General features: G+C 40.2%; 1 protein-coding gene across 1 annotated transcript; it reads right to left on the reverse strand.

Annotated features, from left to right (window-relative positions):
• Positions 1 to 316: 316 nt before the first annotated feature.
• Positions 317 to 19,877, reverse strand: LOC115826584 (NACHT, LRR and PYD domains-containing protein 3-like). The gene is made up of 14 exons (XM_030790463.1): positions 19,870 to 19,877; positions 17,471 to 17,587; positions 16,760 to 16,873; positions 14,270 to 14,345; positions 13,731 to 13,926; positions 11,756 to 13,571; positions 10,602 to 10,775; positions 9,775 to 9,948; positions 9,464 to 9,637; positions 8,882 to 9,055; positions 6,088 to 6,261; positions 5,787 to 5,960; positions 4,102 to 4,275; positions 317 to 494 (listed from the first exon to the last, which is right to left on the reverse strand). The coding sequence occupies exons 1-14, from the start codon at positions 19,875 to 19,877 to the stop codon at positions 317 to 319; spliced, it is 3,723 nt and encodes a 1,240-aa protein (XP_030646323.1).
• Between the last annotated feature and the right edge of the window lie 1,389 nt (positions 19,878 to 21,266).

Genomic DNA, 21,266 nt, shown 5'->3' on the forward strand with positions numbered 1-21,266 from the left:
GCCCAGTGTAACCCGACATCATCATTTAATACCTACAGTATCTTCATCTTATGTTTATTGTAAACAGAGATTGTTCCCATTTGACCAGTCAATGAAACCACAATCCAGACCCCCATCACCATGTGAAAGAATTTACAGTCAGCAACAACTGACACCACCACACACCCAGCATACAGAGCTGGAAGGCCCAGAAGGCGTTGGTGTGCCTTCCCCTGTATCTGGACAGAGGTGTGAAAACAGAGTGAGAACTTTGTTATGGAGGTAGTGCTTCAGGCTGATCAAATGCAGATGAAATGCATTTTTAAAAAAAAATGACTCACTCCAGTTTCTGTGTTCTGCAGAGTGGATCTTTCAGTAGAGCAGTGAGCTGCTTCACTCCTAAGTTGTATGGTTTATCCTCACTCAGATCCAGCTCTCTCAGCAGTAAGGGGTGTTTACCTAGAGCTGAGGTCAGAGCAACACAGGCCTCCTCTGCCAGAGGATTCTTCAACAGCCTGCAGAGAGAGGAAAAATATTTGTCTTTGAACACTTTATACCTCACCACTGTTCCAATTCTCTTAAATAGTCCAGGACAGTATCCATTCTGGTCTACAGAGAACAGAGACTGATCAGCATTGAAAAATATAACTAGTAAAACAATTAAGGCAATATAAAAATTAAAAATACCATTTTTACGTTAGGCTTGGTATCAGAGCTCTGTGGATTTTGACTACTGATTGCTTTAGTCATTTAGTCATGTTTAAGCACCAGGTTTTGTGCTTAGTGTTTTTATGTTTTGTCTGGGTTAATGGGTTTCACATGTGTTGACTGGTTATGATTTCCACATGTGCCTTGTACAATTTAAGTTCTGTCCAGTGTCTTTTTTCTCTTTTGCTCAGACTTGGTCAGACTTGGTTTCATTAGTGTCTTTGTGTACATCTTCAGATCAAGCCTTAGCAATGCCCTCACAGTGCTCCTACCCCTGACTGGTCATGTACTTAGGGATGTGCTGAATAATTTGGTCTCTGTGTCTTGATGATATTCTCATCTTCTCCATGTCCATCTGAAATAATGTCCAGCATGTTTGTCAGGTCCTACTGCGATCACTTAAAATTAAGTTTTTGTCAAGCTGAGAAGAGTGACTTTTACTTCCCCACAGCATCCTTCCTGGGTTTTATCATCCGAAAAGGACGTGTTCAGATGGATACTGGCAAGACTCAGGGACTCAGAGACTGGACACAGCCCATCTTGGTCAGCCAGGTCCAGTGTTTTCTGAGGCTCCCCAGACATCACCTCCAACAAACCTTGCATTGCTTCTACACAGGTATGTCCCCATTCGAATGGCAGTTTGGTTTCCAACCCCTTCTATTTCCCAGGCAGGAGTAAGGCATGGGGGTGCTTTCAGCAGAGCACTTGGTCCAGCACTGTCATCATACTTGACAGAGAGCCTGGAGAGCTATGCAGAAGATCTCCTCAAAACAGCAGTTCCAGGCCATCAACACTGCAGGCTCAGGCTCTCTCTGTCCTGGGTGATGGGTTTGGTTCTCCATGACATTTACATTTATTTGTTTAGCAGTCACTTTTATCCAAAGCAACTTCCAAGACAGGAAACAACTTCCAAGACAGGAAACAAACCAAGCATATAGCCATGAAGGAGCTGTCTGTTGCATAAGTGTCACTGCTAAGTTCAGCATTGAACCAATTACAAATCCCAAATTATTAAAGGAAATGAATGGAGTACACGTGGGTCTATAGCCCAAACAATATAAACTACTGAGTAACTATGGCAACAAATATCCCAAAATAAGTGCTAAGTACCAGTGCCAGTCACAGAAGGAAGGCAATCTGCATTAAAAAAGTAAGTGAACGCAGAACAGCATAAGCATAAGCATAGATTTACAGTATATACAGCACATTACAAGGAAGTGTCATGAAATGTATATGGCAAAAAGATGAGCAATGCAGTAGAAATTTGAGCCATCAAGAGGAAAGGTGGGGGTCGGGTATAGAGCTATGAGTTAGTTTGTGGCTGTGGAGGGTTTGACATAAAAGATAAGCCTTTAGGCACTTCTTGAAAACTGCAAAGAAGTCAGCAGACTGGACTGAATTAGACAACTCGTTCCACCATCAAGGAACCAGTCCAGTTTGTGAATTGTGGAGGTGGAATCACCAAATGCTGTTCCCTCACAGACTGAAAGTAGGCCCTAATGAGTGACTCAGTGTTAGGAGGAGCGGTTCCATTGGCTGATCTGAAAAGCAGCATCAGAGACTTAAACTTGATGCAGGCAGAGACAGGGAGCCAGTGAAGGGAGATGAGGTGGGTTTTGACATGTGCTTGCTTTGGTTGATTGAAGACCAGATGTGCAGTAGCAATTCTGCATCCTCTGACAGATATGGTCTGATTTTCCTGATGTTGTACAGATCTAGGGTCAGTTGGTCATCTATCATCACTCTTCTGTTTCGGGCAGACTTAGATGCTAGCAGTGATGAGGAGCCAAGCTGAACAGAGATTTTTCTGATGGCCAATGAATGGAAGGACTGGCTGGGTTGTTCAGATTGAGTTGAAAGGATCTTTGCTGGAGAGTTCAGTCCTGGAAACTGACTTCTACTTCATCAGACCCTTTAAAGTCCTCAGGAGAGTAAATCCAACCTGCTATCATATCCAACTGCCTTGGACCATGAGGATTCACTGATTTTCCATGTCTTTCACCTAAAGCCTGTGGCCTCCAAGTTTCAGTTTCAGGTTTATTGTCATTTACTAGATAACAATGTGGACATCATTATCAGCAATGAAATTTCTTGGGCTCGGGGCCAGCTCAACTTGCAAAGTGTAGCAGTTAAATAACATTAATAATAATGGAAAAACAATAAGGGTAAATATAGGGGTAATACAGTGAGATATATAAGGGAATATATATGTACATGTGCAATAAATACAATGTACATAACCGTAGAAATATAAAATATAAGAGGTATAAGAGTATAGGAGTATAAGAATGTGTAGTGGGTGAACAGTCCTGAGTGGAACAGTCTTAAAGTGCATGTGCAGCAGCATAGACAGTTGTGGTGTACACAGTAGTGGATTGGGTAGATGAACAGTGCAATATTGAGTGGGTATACAGTGTAATGTAATGTAGACAGTTATCAGTCTAAGGGTCTGAGGGTCCAAGCATGGTCTGCAAGTGTAGTGTCAGTGGTTCAGTAGCCTGATTGCTTGGGGGGAGAAAGCTGTCTCTGAACCTGCTGGTACGGGTCCGGATGCTCCTGTACCGTTTGCCGGATGGCAGGAGCGTGAACAGTCCAGCCTCCTTTCTCCAGTCATCTTGACACTGATCACTGGTACCTGCATGACATCTTTGATCCTATCTCTATCAGGGAGTCATCCCCTTCCCCCCATTATTGCTGGTCATCTGCTGGGCTCCCATTGGGTCCAGTGAAAACTGTCAGAGCCTGGCAGACAGCAAGAGATACAAGCCAGAGGAACGACCACCGGTCCTCATCTGAAACGATCTTCATCCTGACTATCAATGACTATGAATTCAACCATCTCCAGTCTGATTGCCAAGCTGTTCCTAGAGAGGTGGAGGGGTCCTGTAAGTTTGGCTGCTGCTCCCTCCGGTCATCGTGAGAGGATGAGAAGCTTTTTGTGTTTCATATTTTGTGTCTTGTCTTGGTTTATGTGTTTAACCTGTGTTACTTTGTTAAGATTTGCATTTGTCCCCCGTACTACTTACGTCCTACCCTGCATCTTGGTTTTTGCTCTGTCTTAAGTTTGTACTCTTCCTGTGTATATCTCAAATTCAAGCTTTTATGATCTGTTTAAGTCCTCATCCTATTGTGTTTACTCTGCATTTGGATCCACCTTACTAGGGATCCAAACTAAGATGCCTGACTAAGTTCAACTAGACATCTCTGGGGGTTGAGCAGACTGCTTTCACCAGGATGGTCCTGATTCAGCTGCTGAGAAGGGATCTGAATCCCTCAATAAGAGCAAAGTTTAAGTAATATTATACCGTATTTGAGTAACAATTAAACATTTTACAAGATTTTTTTTCCTAAGTGTTGAATTCTGTACATTTTCAATCCATATATCTGCTCTGAACACTGTTCCAACATGTTCACCTCAGTGTGTCCAGTTTGTAGTGCGGATCCTCTTGTAAATCACAGAGCAGCCTCACTCCTGAGTCTCCAGGATCATTCCCTCTGAGATCCAGCTCTCTCAGGTGTGAGGGGTTCGATCTCAGAGCTGATGCCAGAGCAGCATATCCTTCCTCCGTTATACTACAGTCTGCAAGTCTAGAGAGAGGAGAGAAGTTTGTTAGTCTTTTGAATGTTCAGCGTGTTTCCTTTATCCCAAATTTAGATCAAAATTTAAAAACCTATTCTAGATCTATTCGTAATTCAGCACTCATACATATACACCAAAACACATCCGCCATACACTCGGTCTTTTCACGTCACGACCCAGGGACACATTTAATTTAGGATTTAGTTCCCAATTTAGGAAAGTTCCCAGTGAAAGTCAGGACAGTTTCTCCAGTTTACACCATGGATTATGGACTTTTTTCCCAGAGATACACAGAAGAGAGAGGGAGAGGCAGAAAAGCACATACATACAGAGAGAGAGTGAGAGAGAGAGAGAGAGAGAGAGAGAGAGAATGATTGTCACAGCGACTGACTACTACAAAGAAATGGGGCATCTTCATCCCCCGTTTGCCTCGTTATCACATAACTGTACATACAGAACCATGAGACAGTGACTGTTTAGGACTCACAATAACTTACACTAATGATCAGCCTTACATGGGACACTGACACTCCCTCCCGTTTTGATTAATTAGTCAAGGAATGCGCCCCTCTCATTCCCCCAAACCCAACTCCATGACTCAAGCCCCAGACCATACAATTTAAAAAAAAAAGAAAGACCAACTGTGTAATATCAGGGGTTATAGATAAATATTGCAGCAAAACCATGATGCCTTCTCCATGACCTTCCCTTTGTTAATAGTATGGTAAAATCATGGACTATTTATTTACTATTTACTATTATTTTGAACCATGGGTGTGTGGGTGTGTGTGTGTGTGGGGGGGGGGGGGGGTGGATTACGAGACAGTCAACATTGTGTGATAACATTTATCACTCATGCAGTTCCATCAGGCCAATATTAGCTACAGTTCACTTTGTTGTACAAACGTCACACTAAAAAATTTATTTAATGAAAGGACAGAAAATACATGTACCATGTAACCCCTTCTAACAGTGAAAATGCTGAGTGTCTGTAAGACCAAAGCACCTAGGACCATGGACAGTCCTGGTCTGTCAAAATGTCACAGGAACCACGAGTAGCTCAAACTGTTTGCAGTTTTATTCATTTAATTGCCAAAGTAGAGATACATCTACATCTGGAACCCAAAACCATTTGGTTACTAGACCAATCCTCAACCACTGTGATCTTAATGCCCTCAGTCACAAAGACCAGCAGCACCTGGCTGTAACTGGGAGTCAGAGCTGTGTCTCATTGCTCATTATGGCTCAGTAAAACAAGCACCAAAGATACCTGTCATATTCCTGACCCTATCTCTGCTCCCTCTTAATCCTTACCACCATGACCTACAGAGCAGTACTTCCAGTGAACACAATCAACACATGAATTTTCTCAACCCTGTTTTATAATTTCTTCCTGCTTTTCCCGCTATGGTACAGCATAATGTGTGTGTGTGTGCTTGTGTGTGTGATTCATTAAGTAAAGTGCCTTCTCATTTACTAAAGATGTTTCTATTTTCTGTTTGATAAAGACAGAACTCACTCCAGTTTCTCCAATTTGCAGTACTGATTCTGGAGTAGACCACAGATCAGCTTCACCCCAGAGTATCCAGGTTTATTCTCACCCAGGTTCAGTTCTATCAGGTGTGAGGGGTTTGAACTCAGTGCTGAAGCCAGAGCAGCAAAGCCTTCCTGTGTTATGCTGCACTGAAACAGACTGCATAGAGGGAGAGAGAGAAATCTGTCAGAGATTACTCTGGTAAATCAGACCTATGCTCTTCTCAATAGCCCTCTGTGTTCCTGTAAGACATATTCAGAAAAACTGAAAAACGGAGTTTACTCACTTCAACTTCTCCAATTTACAATGCGTGTCCTCAAGTAGAGCAGAGAGAAACTTCACTCCTGAGTCTCCCAGTTTATTCTCACTAAGATTTAGGTCTTTCAAGTATGAGGGATATGACCTCAAAGCTGAAACCAAAACAACACAGTTTCCCTGCTTTATGCTGCACCTGCACAGACTACATAAAGAGGAGGAGAGAGAGAGAGGGGAGAGAGAGAGAGGTGTCATTATTAGAAACTGTAACTTTTTGGGTTGCCCTAGTAATCAGGCAGCATGAGGGGATGTTTTCATCAGCTAGAAAAGTGATGAAAACACACATCTAAACCATGTTCACAACTAACATAATGAAGGGAAATGCTGTTTATTTTGTCTCAACAAACATAATGACAGAGATAATAATAATAATAATAATAATAATAATAATAATATTTATTTAGAGCCCAATATCACTATTTATAGTCTCAAAGGGCTTTACATGTCTATAACAAAGTCAAATCAAAATTATATCATGAATAAGTTCGATAAAATAGATAAGTCTTTAGTTTTGTTTTAAAGGTATTGAGAGACTTTGCCTCTCTAACTTCTTTAGGTAAACCACTCCAGAGGAAGGGAGAGCGGTAGGAAAAGGCTCGGTTGCCAGCGGACTTCTTTTTAACTCTTGGAATGACTAATAATCCAGAATCTTGAGAGCGCAGGGTGCGAGGTGGGTTATAGGGTGTAATTAAGCCAGACAGGTAGGAAGGCACAAGCCCATGTAAAATTTTATACGTTAATAAGAGGACCTTAAGATCTGCCCTTGCATGAATTGGGAGCCAGTGAAGGGAAGCCAGGACAGGTCTAATGTGATAAAAACTTCTTCATTCCGGTCAGAATTCCAGCAGCAGCATTTTGGACCAGCTGAAGACTATTGGTACCAGAGGCAGGCAGGCCAGAGTAAAGAACATTGCAGTAATCGAGGCGAGACGTGACGGATGCGTGAACAATGGTTTCTGCATCAGCCATACTTAGAAAGGGCCTAATTTTAGCCATGTTACGGAGGTGATAAAAGGCAGTTTTGGTTGTGTTCTTGATATGAGTGACTAGCGAGAGACTAGAGTCAAAAATCACACCAAGGTTTTTAGCTGAAAAGTTTTGAGAGATGATGCAGTTGTCAAACTTTAGGGTAAGATCACTAAAAAGATGCTTATGTGTAGGGGGACCAGTGACCAGCATTTCAGTCTTGCCTGTGTTAAGCATCAGGAAATTTGAAGACATCCAACTGTTAATAGCACAAAGACATGAAAATCTGAGTATTATCAGCGTAACAATGGAAGTTAATGTTGCAACTACGAATAATGTCACCCAAAGAGAGCATGTAAATAGAGAATAGAAGAGTGCCAAGGACTGATCCCTGAGGAACACCATAGTTAAGCTTACGGTATTTAGAAGTCACATTATTATAGTGGACACACTGCTTTCTCTCAGAGAGATAAGATTTAAACCAAGAGAGCGCCAGGCCACGAATGCCAATTTGGTTTTCCAGGCACTTTAACAATATAGTGTGATCGACTGTGTCAGGTGCTGCACTCAGATCAAGCAGAATAAGAACAGAAGTAGCACCAGCATCCATGGCTAATAAAAGATCATTAGTTACTCTAGTAAGTACGGTTTCAGTAGAGTGAAAACACCTGAAGCCTGACTGAAATATTTCAAATGACTGTTAGAGGACATATGGGCTATCAGCTGAGCAGCTACAATTTTTTCAAGTATTTTTGAAAGAAACGGGAGATTAGAGATCGGCCTATAATTATTTAAGGCTTCAGGGTCAAGGTTTGGTTTTTTAAGTAAAGGCTTGATCACGGCTGTTTTAAAAGAGGAGGGTACAATACCAGATTGAAGTGACATATTTAGAGTGTTTAAGATTGTTGGGCCGAGAACCGAGAAAAGCTCCATGTAAAGTTTAGCAGGTAGGGGATCAAGGAGGCAAGAAGCTGGTTTAGCAGAGTGCACCAATTTTGGACAGTGCATCTAGAGAGATAGGGTTAAATTGAGTTAAAGGGTGCACATCCTGACTAATCTTGGGCGCAGTAACAGAGAGCATGCAGGCAGTCTGATTTGATAAATTAATTTGAATATTACGACGAATTAAGTCTATTTTTTGCGAGAAAAATTCAACAAAATCGTTTGCGGTAAAAGGGCTAGATTGAGGGGAGTGATTCTGGGTAAGTTTAGATATTGCATCAAAAAGGAACCTGGGGTTATTTTTGTTAACATTAATTATTTTTGAGTAGTACGCGGATTTGGCTGTGTAGAGAGCGCGTTTATAATCTATCAGGCTGTCGTGCCATGCAAGGCGGAAAACCTCTAGTTTGGTTGCCCGCCAGTTTCGTTCCAATTTCCTACACACCTGCTTCAGCGGGTTTCATTATTAAACCTAAGTGTTAAGTGTTTACATCAATTTTTTATAGTTAATGGTGCTACCATATCTAGTACATTACGAAGGGTAGAATTTATGCTGTCCGTCAAGTCGTTCAAAGATCTTTGCTGATCATTGAAAGAGTTGAGAGCAGTAGGAAGCAGATCAGCGAGCGCAGCAGTGGTGGAAGCATTACTGCAACAGCAGCTACGAACCGCGATAGAGACAATTGGCGTCAACGAATTGACGAATTGACACACTTTCAATTATTAGCACTTTTAACTGTTGATCCGAATTTCAAAAGAAAATGCATGGCCAGATTGTTTGCGACAATTCCATAAGTAAAGAATCTTCTCAATGCCAGAGATGTTTCCATTTTCTGTTTGATAAAAACAAGACTGACCCCAGTTTCTCCAATTTACAGTGTGGATTCTCCAGTAGGGCTGAAAGGAATTTCACTCCTGAGTCTCCTGGTTCATTCCCTCTGAGATCCAGGTCTCTCAGGTGTGAGGGATTTGATCTCAGCGCTGAAGCCAGAGCAATACAGCCTTGCTCTGTTATACTGCAGTCTGAAAGACTAGTGACAGGATATGGATATGGATTTGGATGATGTACATATTGACACTGTATGCAAAGTTTTGCAGAAAAAATATCTTTCTAATTTAAAGTATGGCGTTGTAGCTAATCACATACTCTGTGTGTTATTTGATTCAATTTAAATTGCTGTGGTACACTGTGTAATTATTAATACTGTAAAAATAGCATCAAACTATTCTTTGTCAGTGTCAAAAGAAGATTATGAAGATTGATTCAATGAGCATACATATTTTTGTTTCCTGAATACAGTATTCAAGACAACAGCAGTAGAACAACATTTATCTTTGCTTTCAAGAGATACTGACACCTTAATTTTTTATTTGTTTGTTCATGAAACATTACAGAAGTTATTTATATTACTGTTCAGCGTGTCAGACAAATTGTTCACCTTAGTTTCACCAGCTTAAAATGGGGATTCTCCAGTAGTGCAGAGAGCATCTTCACTCCTGAGTCTCCTGGTTTATTCCCACTCAGATTCAGTTCTCTCAGTTGTGAGGGATTTGACCTCAGAGCTGAAGCCAGATCCATGCAGCCGCCTTCTGTTATACTGCACTTACACAGTCTGTGTGTGTGTGTGTGTGTGTGTGTGTGTGTGTGTGTGGGTGGGGGTGGGGGGTGGGTGGGTGTTGAATTAGACTGTTTCTCTCAAAAAGACTACTTACTGTTTAAGCCTTTGTCTGTTTAAAAAACCTTACTCACTCCAATTTCTCCATTTTGCATCCTGGGCTCTCCAGCAGATGAGAGAGCAGCTTCGCTCCTGAGTTTCCAAGTTTATTCTCACTCAGATCCAGCTCTCTTAGGAGTGAGGGGTTTGATTTCAGAGCTAAAGCCAGAGCAGCATTTCCTTCTTCTGTTGAATTACAGCCTGCAATTCTTGAGAGAGAGGACAGTGTTTTATCACTAAAACAAGAGAACGAATTCTTCAGCGATTCTGGTTTGAAACCTTACATTAAGTATTACTTTGTTGGAAAGAGTATATTTTCAGATCTTACATAATCTACTTTCTGTCTGTTGGAAAAGTGCTGCATAGTGCTTGATAAAATAGAAAAAAGGCACAGGCTCTACTAATCTAAGAAAAACACAACAAGCTATACCTTGAACATAATCAGATTCCATAATTTTGTCCAAAATAAAATGTCATGAAAGAGGATTCAGAGAAAGGACATTGTTTTATCACTAAACCAAATGAACAAATTTTTGTTGTTCTGGTTTGACACATAGCAAGTATTCAAAAAGAACAGAATACTTCTAATAAATGTCTTCTGATATATCATATACTTTTCTTCCTTAGGTTTATGGGCCAACGTAACTGTTAATGGAAATATTCACTGAAAACAAAACTCCATGTCACCCATTCAAGAAAAATAAAAGATAACAACAGACAAAAAACTTGTATTTCACAAATATTGAATTGTAATATGAATCCTCAAGATGGTGCACTGATTTAGAACAAAAATTCTTTAACTAGACTCTAAATGATTCTCCAGTTTGGAGGAAATGTACTCTATTCCTCCATTCATACTCACCTCAGTGTCTCCAGTTTACAGTCTGGGTTCTCCAAACCAGCAGAGAGAAGCTTCACTCCTGAGTCCTGCAGATCATTGTTACTCAGGTCCAGTTCTCTCAGACTGGAAGAGTTTGAGCTGAGAACTTTGACTAGAGCTGAACAGCTCTTCCCTGTTAGATTACAATTATTAAGCCTAAAAATAAAAAAAAAACCCAGCAACAAATGTCAGTGTTGTCCACTATAACAAAACTAAAAGCACATGTAGCTATTAACTGAATCAATATTATGGTAACATTATGCCCACTATAACATTGGGAGAGTTTATATTGGCTTGTGGTTTAAATCTGTTTTTCCTTGTTGTTGTTTTTTTCTCAGATATGGAGGGCTGTCATGGCCTAGTATTTATTCTATATCCCAGTTTATTCATTCATTTTCTAAACTGCTTACCCTAATTAGGGTCGCGGGGGAACTGGGCAAAAGGTGGAGAAACACCCATCAAAGGGCAGACACACAGACACACACACGTACTCTAAATATATTCCTTTGTGCTGAGTTTGAAACTTCCTTTGTGTTGAGTTTGAGACTCTGGGCTGGCCAATGCAATGTTTGCATGAAACTCACCACTTCATTATATGAACTATGTTGCTGAAAAGTGCATATTTGCAGATCTTACATAGTGAACTTTGTGTGTTGGAAAAGTGCTGCATGGCTCTTGATAAAGTTAAGTAGGATAGAAAAAGACACAGGCTATACTATCTAACAAAATCAAACAAGGAATGCCTTGAATATAATCAGATTTCATAATTTTGTCCAAAATAAAATGGCATGAAAGAAGATTCAAGTTTGATGGTTGGTTAACATCACTGAAGAAAGGTTTTGCAATTTTTCAGTTTTCCCCTCATTGTGTTTCAGCCTTTAAAACAAGTCTATAAATGGGGAGAAGATACCCTCCATTGGCTTTGGTGGCTCTTCCCAATGTTTTTCTCTGGTTAGCAAACATTTAAATTCAGCTATCACAGCCAGTGGACTGATTAAAACTTGCACCTGTAAGCTAAGAACATAACAGCACATAAATGAATCACAAGTTTGTGAAGTTTTTGTTAGATGTTGCATGTTTTATAAAGTTACCTTGACTATGCTACCACATGGATAAATGTAAAAGATCATCTTGACATGCTTCTCATCAGTGTGGATAAACAGTCGTTACTCACAGAGCTGTTTCTGGAGGTTTTGATCACTGGCAGCAGCTGCAGAAGACACTCATCTGATCTGATGAACTTCTTCAGGTCAAACACATCCAGCTCCTCCTCTGATGTCAGTAACACAAAGACCAGAGCTGACCACTGAGCGGGAGAGAGTTTAGCTCTGGAGAGACTTCCTGTGTTCAGGTAGCTTTGGATCTCCTCCACTAGAGAATGGTCATTCAGTTCATTCAGACAGTAGAACAGATTGATGGATCTCTCTGGAGAGGGATTCACCCCAAATTTGCTCTTAATATACTTGACTGTTTCCTCTTTGCTCTGTGCACCACTTCCTGTCTGTGTCAGTAGACCTCGTAAGAGAGTCTGATTGGTTTCCAATGAAAGACCCAGAAGGAAGCGAAGAAACAGGTCTAGATGTCCGTTCTCACTCTTTAAGGCCTTGTCCACTGCACACTTGAACAAACCGGTCACTGTTTTATTTGATTTATCCAGCGTTGCTTGCTCTTGGACTAGAACATTGATGTTGCTGTTGCTGAGAGACATGTATGCATATAAAGCTGCCAGAAACTCTTGAATGCTCAGATGAACAAAGCTGTACACAGTGCCATAAAATAGCCCTGACTCCTCTTTAAAGATCTGGGTGCACACTCCTGAGTACACTGATGCCTCTCTGACATCAATGCCACACTCTTCTAGGTCTTCCTTATAGAAGATCAGATTACCTTTTTCCAGCTGTTGAAAAGCCAGTTTTCCCAGTAACATAATGCTCTTTTTATTCCAGTGTGGGTCTATCTCATAGTGTCCATCATATTTCTGATTCTTCTGTTTGGTCTGAAAGATCAGGAAGTGTGTGTACATTTGAGTCAGACTCTTTGGGATCTCTCTACTCTCTCCGTTACTCAACATTCTCTCTAGAACAGTGGCTGAAATCCAACAGAAGACTGGAATGTGACACATGATGTAGAGGCTCCTTGATGACTTGATGTGTTTGATGACTCTGCTTGACAGGTTCTGATCACTGATTCTCTTCCTGAAGTATTCCTCCTTCTGTTGGTCATTAAACCCTCGTACCTCTGTCACCTGGTCAACACACTCAGGAGGGATCTGATTGGCCGCTGCTGGTCGTGACGTTATCCAGAGTAGAGCTGAGGGAAATAGATTCCCTTTGATGAGGTTTGTTAGCAGAACATTCACTGAGTTTGGCTCTGTTGTATTACGCAAAATCTCATTTTTCCGGAAGTTCAGATGAAATCGAAATTCATCCAGACCATCAAAGATAAACATGACTTTATATTTGTCATTTTTGGTCAGTGTGAGTCCCTTTGTCTCTGGGAAAAACTGATGGAGAATGTCCAGCAAACTGTGTTTTCCCTCCTTCAAATTCAGCTCCCTAAAAGGAATAGGAAATATAAACTTGATATCTTGATTGGCTTTTCCTTCAGCCCAGTCCAGAATGAACTTCTGCACAGAGACTGTTTTTCCAATGCCAGCGACTCCCTTTGTCAGCTCAGTTCTGATGGGTTTGTCTTGTCCAGGTAAGGGTTTAAAGATGTCATTACATTGTATTGGTGTCTCTGGTACTTCTGTTTTTCTGGATGCTGTCTCAATCTGTCTCACCTCATGTTCATTATTGACCACTCCACTTCCACCCTCTGTGATGTAGAGCTCTGTGTAGATCTTATTGAGGAGGGTGGGGTTTCCTTGTTTTGCTGTTCCTTCAAACAAACACTGATACTTCCTCTTAAGATTTGATTTTAATTCACTATGAAGAGTTACAACCCGGTCATCTAAACAGGTTGAAAATTAAATGATCAGTTATGTCCATTTAGACAACAGGAATAGAAATATTGCTAGGAGTAGAAGTTTTAGATTTTATTAGACCTGAAGACTCTAATTAGAGTGTATCATGTTTACTATAAAGTATAATCTTGTCTCAGAAGTCTTACTTTTCTCCAGCGTGTCAGCGAGGTCATCGTGGTTCATGTTCCTCAGGAAGTTCAGTGTGATCTTCAGAACTCCCTCTCTGGCACTGGTCTCATCCTCCTTCAGACCCTCAAAACATTCTAACATTTCCCCAGTCAGAAGGTTCTTCAGTCTTTTCAGTTCATTCTTCACAAAGGTGGTGATTTTGCTTTCGAGGAGCTGAAAATAAAGTAGTAACAAAATAAGAGTAGATTAACACTAATGTGCACACAATAGTATATAAAAAATTTAAAAGCATTACAAAGCTACAGCACATTAATAAAGCCTGAGTTTTATTAATGTATATTTGATCATGTAAAGTAATTACTAGTCATATCATATTCTAAAGCAAACCTCTTACCATAAAGCCAGGAGTATAGTGGATACAGTCTGTCTGCCCTCATTTATCACACACATTTGTCTTCTTACCATCTTACCCAATGTCACCTGTACAAATACTGACTATCAAATGTCCATTAAGATAAAATTTATCTCATACTGACTCATTAAGTACAAAGCCCACCTTAAATATGGAGACCAAGTCTTGCAGTTGATTCTGGACAGACTGAATCTTCGACTGTGTCTCCTTTTCTTGAGTACTGTAGAAAAAATATAAAGAAAAACTTTAGAACAAACATACAGATTGCTTCAAAACATGTGTGAATTTGTATAATTTACAAGTGAAATGAGAAATTCTTTTATTTTTAAAATGTTTTATTATTTTATTTGAATATTCAGTTATACATAAATAGACAACCCTGTGATAATCCTATGAAGTTCATGTCAGAATTAAAACAATGAATTAATATAGTGATTTGCTGTTCGGTGTGTTTTTAAGGCTTTCAAGCACCTTTGTGATCACGTGACTTCCATCACATGCACCCATGTTTTAGACAATGTCCATTTCTAATTTACATATGTTTACATATATTTACATGTAGGCGAACTCGAAAACGAAAAGCCAAAGTGGGAAACGATAACGCAATGCTCATTTGCCTTTTCATATTTTCATAATGTCGAAAATTAAATCACAAACTGGGACTTAGGTTTATCAACTTTGCATTTTCGTTTGCATTTTGTTTGATTTCTCCCGCAAAATCTATTGAAAGGAAAAGTCTAAATAATGACGTGAAATGACAAAAAGATATTTTAATTTTATTTTTATTTTAGTCAGAAAAGACTTTGTCGTGAAAATGCAAATGAAAATGAGTTATCTGATTTCGTTTTTCATTTTGGCAGGATATGTGCGCAAAGGTATTGAAAAAGAAATGTCAAAACAGGGTTTGAACTTTTACATTTTACTGTTTTTATTTTCATTTTAATTTTGGCAGGGATTACCTCCCATACGTGACTGTGGTTGAAATAAAAACTATTCTAGAGTTTTTAAACCACTTTAAAAACACATCACCTTTAACACCCTAACATATTCAATGAATGACAACGACTGTGTTTTGGTTGGTTAATGCTTTAATGGGTAAAAACGTATTAACTAAGATTAAAGGGAGTGTGTGTCAGTAACATCTACAACCCTAACAACAATTAACCACCACATCAGTGACATCCTCTAATGGACTTGTATCAGAGCACAAACATGAGTGTTGTATTCTTAAAACAGTTCCTCTGAGTGTCATGCTTTATATCTCTGTCATTCACATTATAATGATCTATACATGCACAAATAGGAAACATGATGAGTGAAAGAATAAATTATCTGGTTCTCTCTCTTCCCCTCTGCTGGTCACTCTGTTACATTTGTTTATGCACTTCCTGGTTACCCTCAGTTAACCTTGGTAATCAAACCATTAGTGGCACCTGGTTTTGGTTAATCTAATCCTGTTCTGTTGTGTATAAAAACTGCTACTTTTCTCTTATTGGGTGTGTGGAACTGTGTGGTCAATGAGTTGTGAATCCTGCATTAAGAATCCTGTCAGGAAACCAGAAGCCTGAGTTCCAAGTCTTTGGTTTCATCCTGCCTTGTTCTAATAAAACTGAGAAATCTGCACATACATCCACAGTTTCCTCAAGTTCACGCGATTACTTCTTTTCAAGGTCAAGTAAAAGTCACACGTTCTCAGTAACAGTCTACAGAATTTATACATTCTGTAATGATTTGTCAGCTGTAAAGTATTAATACTTTCCACAACTCTAATTTCTCTGTTTTAGCACAGAGAATGTTTCTTTTTCTTTGAACATTTTATAAATACACTTTATTACTGAATTTAGAATTGAAGGTTACAGTGTCCAGACCTCCTCATTAACAAATTGCATTGTAACAGTAACCACTGTTCACACACAGGGCACAGATGAGTGATCTCTCCCACTGAATGCTGAACATAGAAAAAGCTCATTAAAGAATGGTCCACTCTTACAAAGAGACCATTATAAAAATAACGTAGATATGTCCTTCCAAAATATTCACTTTAGTACATTTTACAAGCTGTCTTTAAAAAGGTAAGTGTAAATCACAGTGTAAATTCTTGTAGTCCACTGAGTTCTTGAAAAGATCACCAGTGCCCTCCACAACAGTCAACCCTTTTTAAAGCTGATTAACTTTTAAATATATCAAATAAAATGTTAAGTGGAGGTGATCTCAATGGCAGCCATGTTCAGACACACGGGCACTCTCCTTCACAGGTGAGTTGTGGTAACTTTGATGACCAAGCCCCAGAACAGAGTGTATGCCTGTCAGATTGTCCTAACAAATGAACTGTGTGAATAACCGTGTGACAGCACCATGTGACTATAGTGTGCATTCATTTGTAGGAAATATGGAAACAAAGTACTTTCAACTGCTCCAAACATTAATCTAATCCAGTAAACAATGTTACTAACTGTGAGAGAGAACTGTGGCCCAGTTAAACATTTAACTGGGACCAGTGAGCCCATCACCACATATGAATGTGTATTGTTTTGTTCTGTCTCAGGTTTTTAGCACTTTTGATAAGTGAAGCATGAGTGTCAGATTACACTGACCACACCTCCTTATTTACATAAATTACATCATCACAAGTACCTTTCTCCATCAGGAATATTTCCCTCTCTGAGGTCAGGTGGCAGGCCTTTAGAGTTATCACTCTTCATGGACACATGGCTGGGTACAGGTGAGTCTGATCTCTCTTGTGGAAGACTGTGAATAATAAGAGAAACACGTGATCTATGAGAGAAATAATCAGAGAATGAAAATGATAAAAAGTAGAGCTTGTCAGAAGTTAAATTTTAAAATGAGGCAGGCATACGGTCCAGAAAACAGAGAGATCAAAACAGCTTAGAACTCAAGAAACACAAAGGAACCACAAACACTTAAAGACAGAGACAGAGGACTGGGCTTAAATACACTGGGTTAACAAGCAAACAAAGCACATGACAGAGACAATAAGGTACAGGTGAGCTAGGTAAGAAGAGGGCAGGATGAACATAGCAAGAACAACAAAGAGTCTTTGGCGACCTCTAGTGGTCAAAAATAGTCCAACCCATGACAACAGGGGAAGGAGATAGAGTCAGGACAAACTTATTTTTGGACTGAACGCTGTCATAGGCTGGGTGCTTTGTCTGATCTCAGCAGTCAGCTCACAATAACAACATCTCATCAATGATTGGATGTTTTCTTTGGAGGCATGAGACTCATCCTTCATGAAGTACACACTACTGTTCATTAGTGAAGCACAACTGTCAGATTACACTGACCACACCTCCTTATTTACATAAATTACATCATAGCAAGTACCTTTCTCCATCAGGAATATTTCCCTCTCTGAGGTCAGGTGGCAGCATGCCTTTAGAGTCATCACTCCTCATGGACACACAGCTGGGTACGGGTGAGTCTGATATCTCCTGTGGAACACTGTGAATAATAAACAGAGAAACACCTTATCTAAGGGGAGAGATATATAAATAATTAGAAAATGAAAATGATTAAAGAAAAGTTTGTCAGAAGTTAACAAAAAGGGTAATTTGAAAATCATTATATGTAAAATATTAAAAGGAAGCTTGGTACTGGAGATAAGACTGAGCTGTAATCCAAATAACAGGCAGTGGTCAATACAGAGATTCAGTCAATCATAACCAACCTCAGACAAAAGTAAAGTCCATAGATAAACACTGGTCACAGTACAGGGAAAGCTAAATCGCAGAATGTAAAACACTGCTCAGAATTCACAATAATGATTCACTTTACAAAACCCAGAGATATTTAAACCTGATGAAGCAAACAGGAACTAATGGAACATGAGTGTCAGCGATTGCTGAGTAACGGGTCCAATAGACTGGCGGCAGTTAAGAGACGGGCGAGGCCTATCGTTCATAGGTAGAACTGACAGGGGGAGGAGATAGAGTCAGGACAAACTTATTTTTGGACTGAACGCTGTCATAGGCTGAGTGCTTTGTCTGATCTCAGCAGTCAGCTCACAATAACTCATCAATGATTGGATATTTTCTGTGGAGGCATGAGAATCATCCTTCATGAAGTCAACCTACAGTTGCAAGCAGCCAGGGTAAAGGCCTACTGTCTTCCATTCATTCTTTTGTAATATATATATTATCCTATACATTATAGACCAAATATAAACCTATACTCTGTAACAGTCGACCAGTGACTCTCTCTCTCTCTTTCTCTCTGAGGTTCAGAAATACCTCAGTGACCCAAACATACTGCGTACAGGAAATCGAACTCAAAACAAAATGTATTCTTTTTGATTACTTTCATTTTCCCCTGTTTACCATATTGCCTTATTTGGTGCAGTGCTGGTACAGGTCACATGAGTGGGGGGTGGAGTCTGTGAGGGTGTGTCTGTGTATGAGTGTGTTTTACAGGAGCTGGAGAGTAATGGTGCTGAATTACTGAAAGATTTTAAACAGGTTCATATCTCAACAGATCAGTGAATTACAGAGAGAGAAACAGTGGAGACAGAGGCATAGTGCTCTAGTATTTACAATGGCCACTAATAAAGCTGCTTGACTGCCTCAGATGAAAATCTATTTACCCTTTTCTGAGGATGATAAGAATGTTGAGGTGAAATGAGTTGTCTTATATTTTGCTCTGTACAGAACACACATGAGCCCAGAGCTCTGTAGATTTGTGTAGTTTTAGAATGAGTCCTAGAGAATAAAGGGATTAAATCCACATGTACATATACTTCCAAATCACTGTCCAATCATAACAGTGTCTCAGCTGAATTCTGTTTGTGTGACTGGGAGGGAGGTGTGTCTGTCAGGTCTGTATCTGCTCCAAAAGTCAGGAGGAGTTGAGTGTGGAGGCAGCTGAAGGGAACAAACAAGAGGAGGACTGATGTGTCAGAAATGACACGGGAGATTTCACTCTGTGAGAACACAAACAATGTCCACATCTGTGTTCTTTCAGAGGACAGAGAGACAGTGAAGAGGTGAATGACCGTTTAGATATAATAAATTAATACATATTACATTTAATTTAATCCAAATGTTTTTCAGTGCTTGTCAGTTACTCTATAGTAACAGTATGAGTGTAAATAATGCCAAGAGTCGTGTGCATGTGTGTGTGTGTGTGTGTGTCTCAGAGTCGTGTGCATGTGTGTGTGCGTGCGTGTGTATAAAAGGGCCATCAGTAGGGAACCTCTGCTTCAGGAGACAGTGCCTAAATGGTTATCTATGGAAAGTATAACACAGACTCATGTAGATTAACATACATGTACATCATTTCATAATCATTAAACATCACCATCTATATTCAGTCAGTTTACCCTCTCAGTATTTTTCCTGTTTAAAGACAAGTCCTATCAGTCAGTTAAATATATTCACACTACAAATTACAACATGTTAGATAACCACTGCACTGTGCAAGTTCTGTGTTTTTCCATCAGGCTGGCAGAGCTCCCCCTCCCCCCGATGCACCCCAAAGTCAACAAGTTGCGTGTACACCAAAGACCGCACCCATAAACTTCTCGTCCAGGTCAGGATTAGCCATCTGACCTGTCCATCCAGGCTGCCCTCTGACCTTACAGCCAATAGGGTTAAAGATACAGGTCAGCATATATAACACTCACATCTCTCCCGATCGTCAGATCAACCCCCACTCCGGAGAGAAGAGGTCAAAACCTGGACAGTTTAAGTTTATGCGGTGTGCGTCAGTCACGATTTAACCACCCACACCAGACCATACCTTAACAAACCCCTTTTTTGCAAGTTCAAGTGTGCTCATGTCATTCTGTGCCTTTTAATAAATATTAAAAATCCAAATTGGATGCTTGGATTGTGTTCTGACCGACACCCCATGGTGACAGCAAGGTCCCTGAAACAGTGCAAAGGCACAGTGACACAGGGAGCAGCACACCTAACACTGCACTCTCAGTCACCCTCCTTTTCAGCGTGTGTGTGTGAATGTGTGTTTGTGTGTGTGTGTGTGTGTGTGTGTGTGTGTGTGAGTGTGTTTGTGTGCTTTTAAAGTTTGCTCAGTTCTTTTTAATGTTTTGTCTTAATACAAACAGACATATTTGTCCTTGAGTCCTTGAATAATTAAATAACATTTGTTATTAAACACATTATCAAATTATCATTACACTATTAATATTATTATAAAAGCAAATTATTAAATAAAGATTTGGAAGTCTCCCTGAAGCTGAAAAATGAACTGAACAACCATTTTCATTATTCTGCAAGCTTTCCAATATCACAGTGTAATAATGTAAGTATGGCTGGTATCCTGTCTGGTTGTGCATGATTCTGCATGCTCGTGATGTTAGAGATCACCAGCAGAGGGCACCAAAGTGCAAAACCAGTCACCACTGTTTGTGACGCAATGATTTTAGTTTTATTTTTGGTTTAGATAAATGTGTTTTATTGTGTCATACACAGTGAGGTGTGCTTATTGATCATATTCTAGTTATTAACTTGTATGTGTTTTATAGCTGTGTTCAGTTATGTAGAGTGTGATGGCATCACATGTTTCAGTAATGGGGTTGATCTTTAAGCAGCAGGTGATTTTCCAGATTTCTGTAACATTTTCTTTTTGTGCTATAGTGAGAAAATTCTGTGATTTTTGAACTCTATCGCATGTCTGTTCAGGGTGAGTCACACAGGGCTGTTCAGAGTCAGTCACACAGGGCTGTTCAGAGTCAGTCACACAGGGCTGTTCAGAGTCAGTCATACAGGGCTGTTCAGAGTCAGTCACACAGGGCTGTTCAGAGTCAGTCACACAGGGCTGTTTGGATTCAGTCATACAGGGCTGTTCAGAGTCAGTCACACAGGGCTGTTCAGAGTCAGTCACACAGGGCTGTCCAGGGTCAGACACACAGGGCTGTTCAGAGTCAGACACACAGGGCTGTTCAGAGTCAGTCACACAGGGCTGTTCAGAGTCAGACACACAGGGCTGTTCAGAGTCAGTCACACAGGGCTGTTCAGAGTCAGTCACACAGGGCTGTCCAGGATCAGACACACAGGGCTGTTCAGAGTCAGACACACAGGGCTGTTCAGAGTCAGTCACACAGGGCTGTTCAGAGTCAGACACACAGGGCTGTTCAGAGTCAGTCACACAGGGCTGTTCAGAGTCA

The sequence above is a fragment of the Chanos chanos genome, chromosome 13 (genome assembly GCF_902362185.1).
Source record: "Chanos chanos chromosome 13, fChaCha1.1, whole genome shotgun sequence".
Taxonomy (NCBI): Eukaryota; Metazoa; Chordata; class Actinopteri; order Gonorynchiformes; family Chanidae; genus Chanos; species Chanos chanos.

Bases quoted from the DNA above. Each gene is read 5' to 3' on its own strand.
- LOC115826584 (XM_030790463.1), bottom strand. The intron at 13,927-14,269 runs GTGGGCTTTGTA...CTTTATTTTCAG, and splicing joins ACTTGGTCTCCATATTTAAG to CTCCTCGAAAGCAAAATCAC. The intron at 495-4,101 runs GTGAACATGTTG...CTCTCTCTGCAG, and splicing joins TACAAACTGGACACACTGAG to GCTGTTGAAGAATCCTCTGG.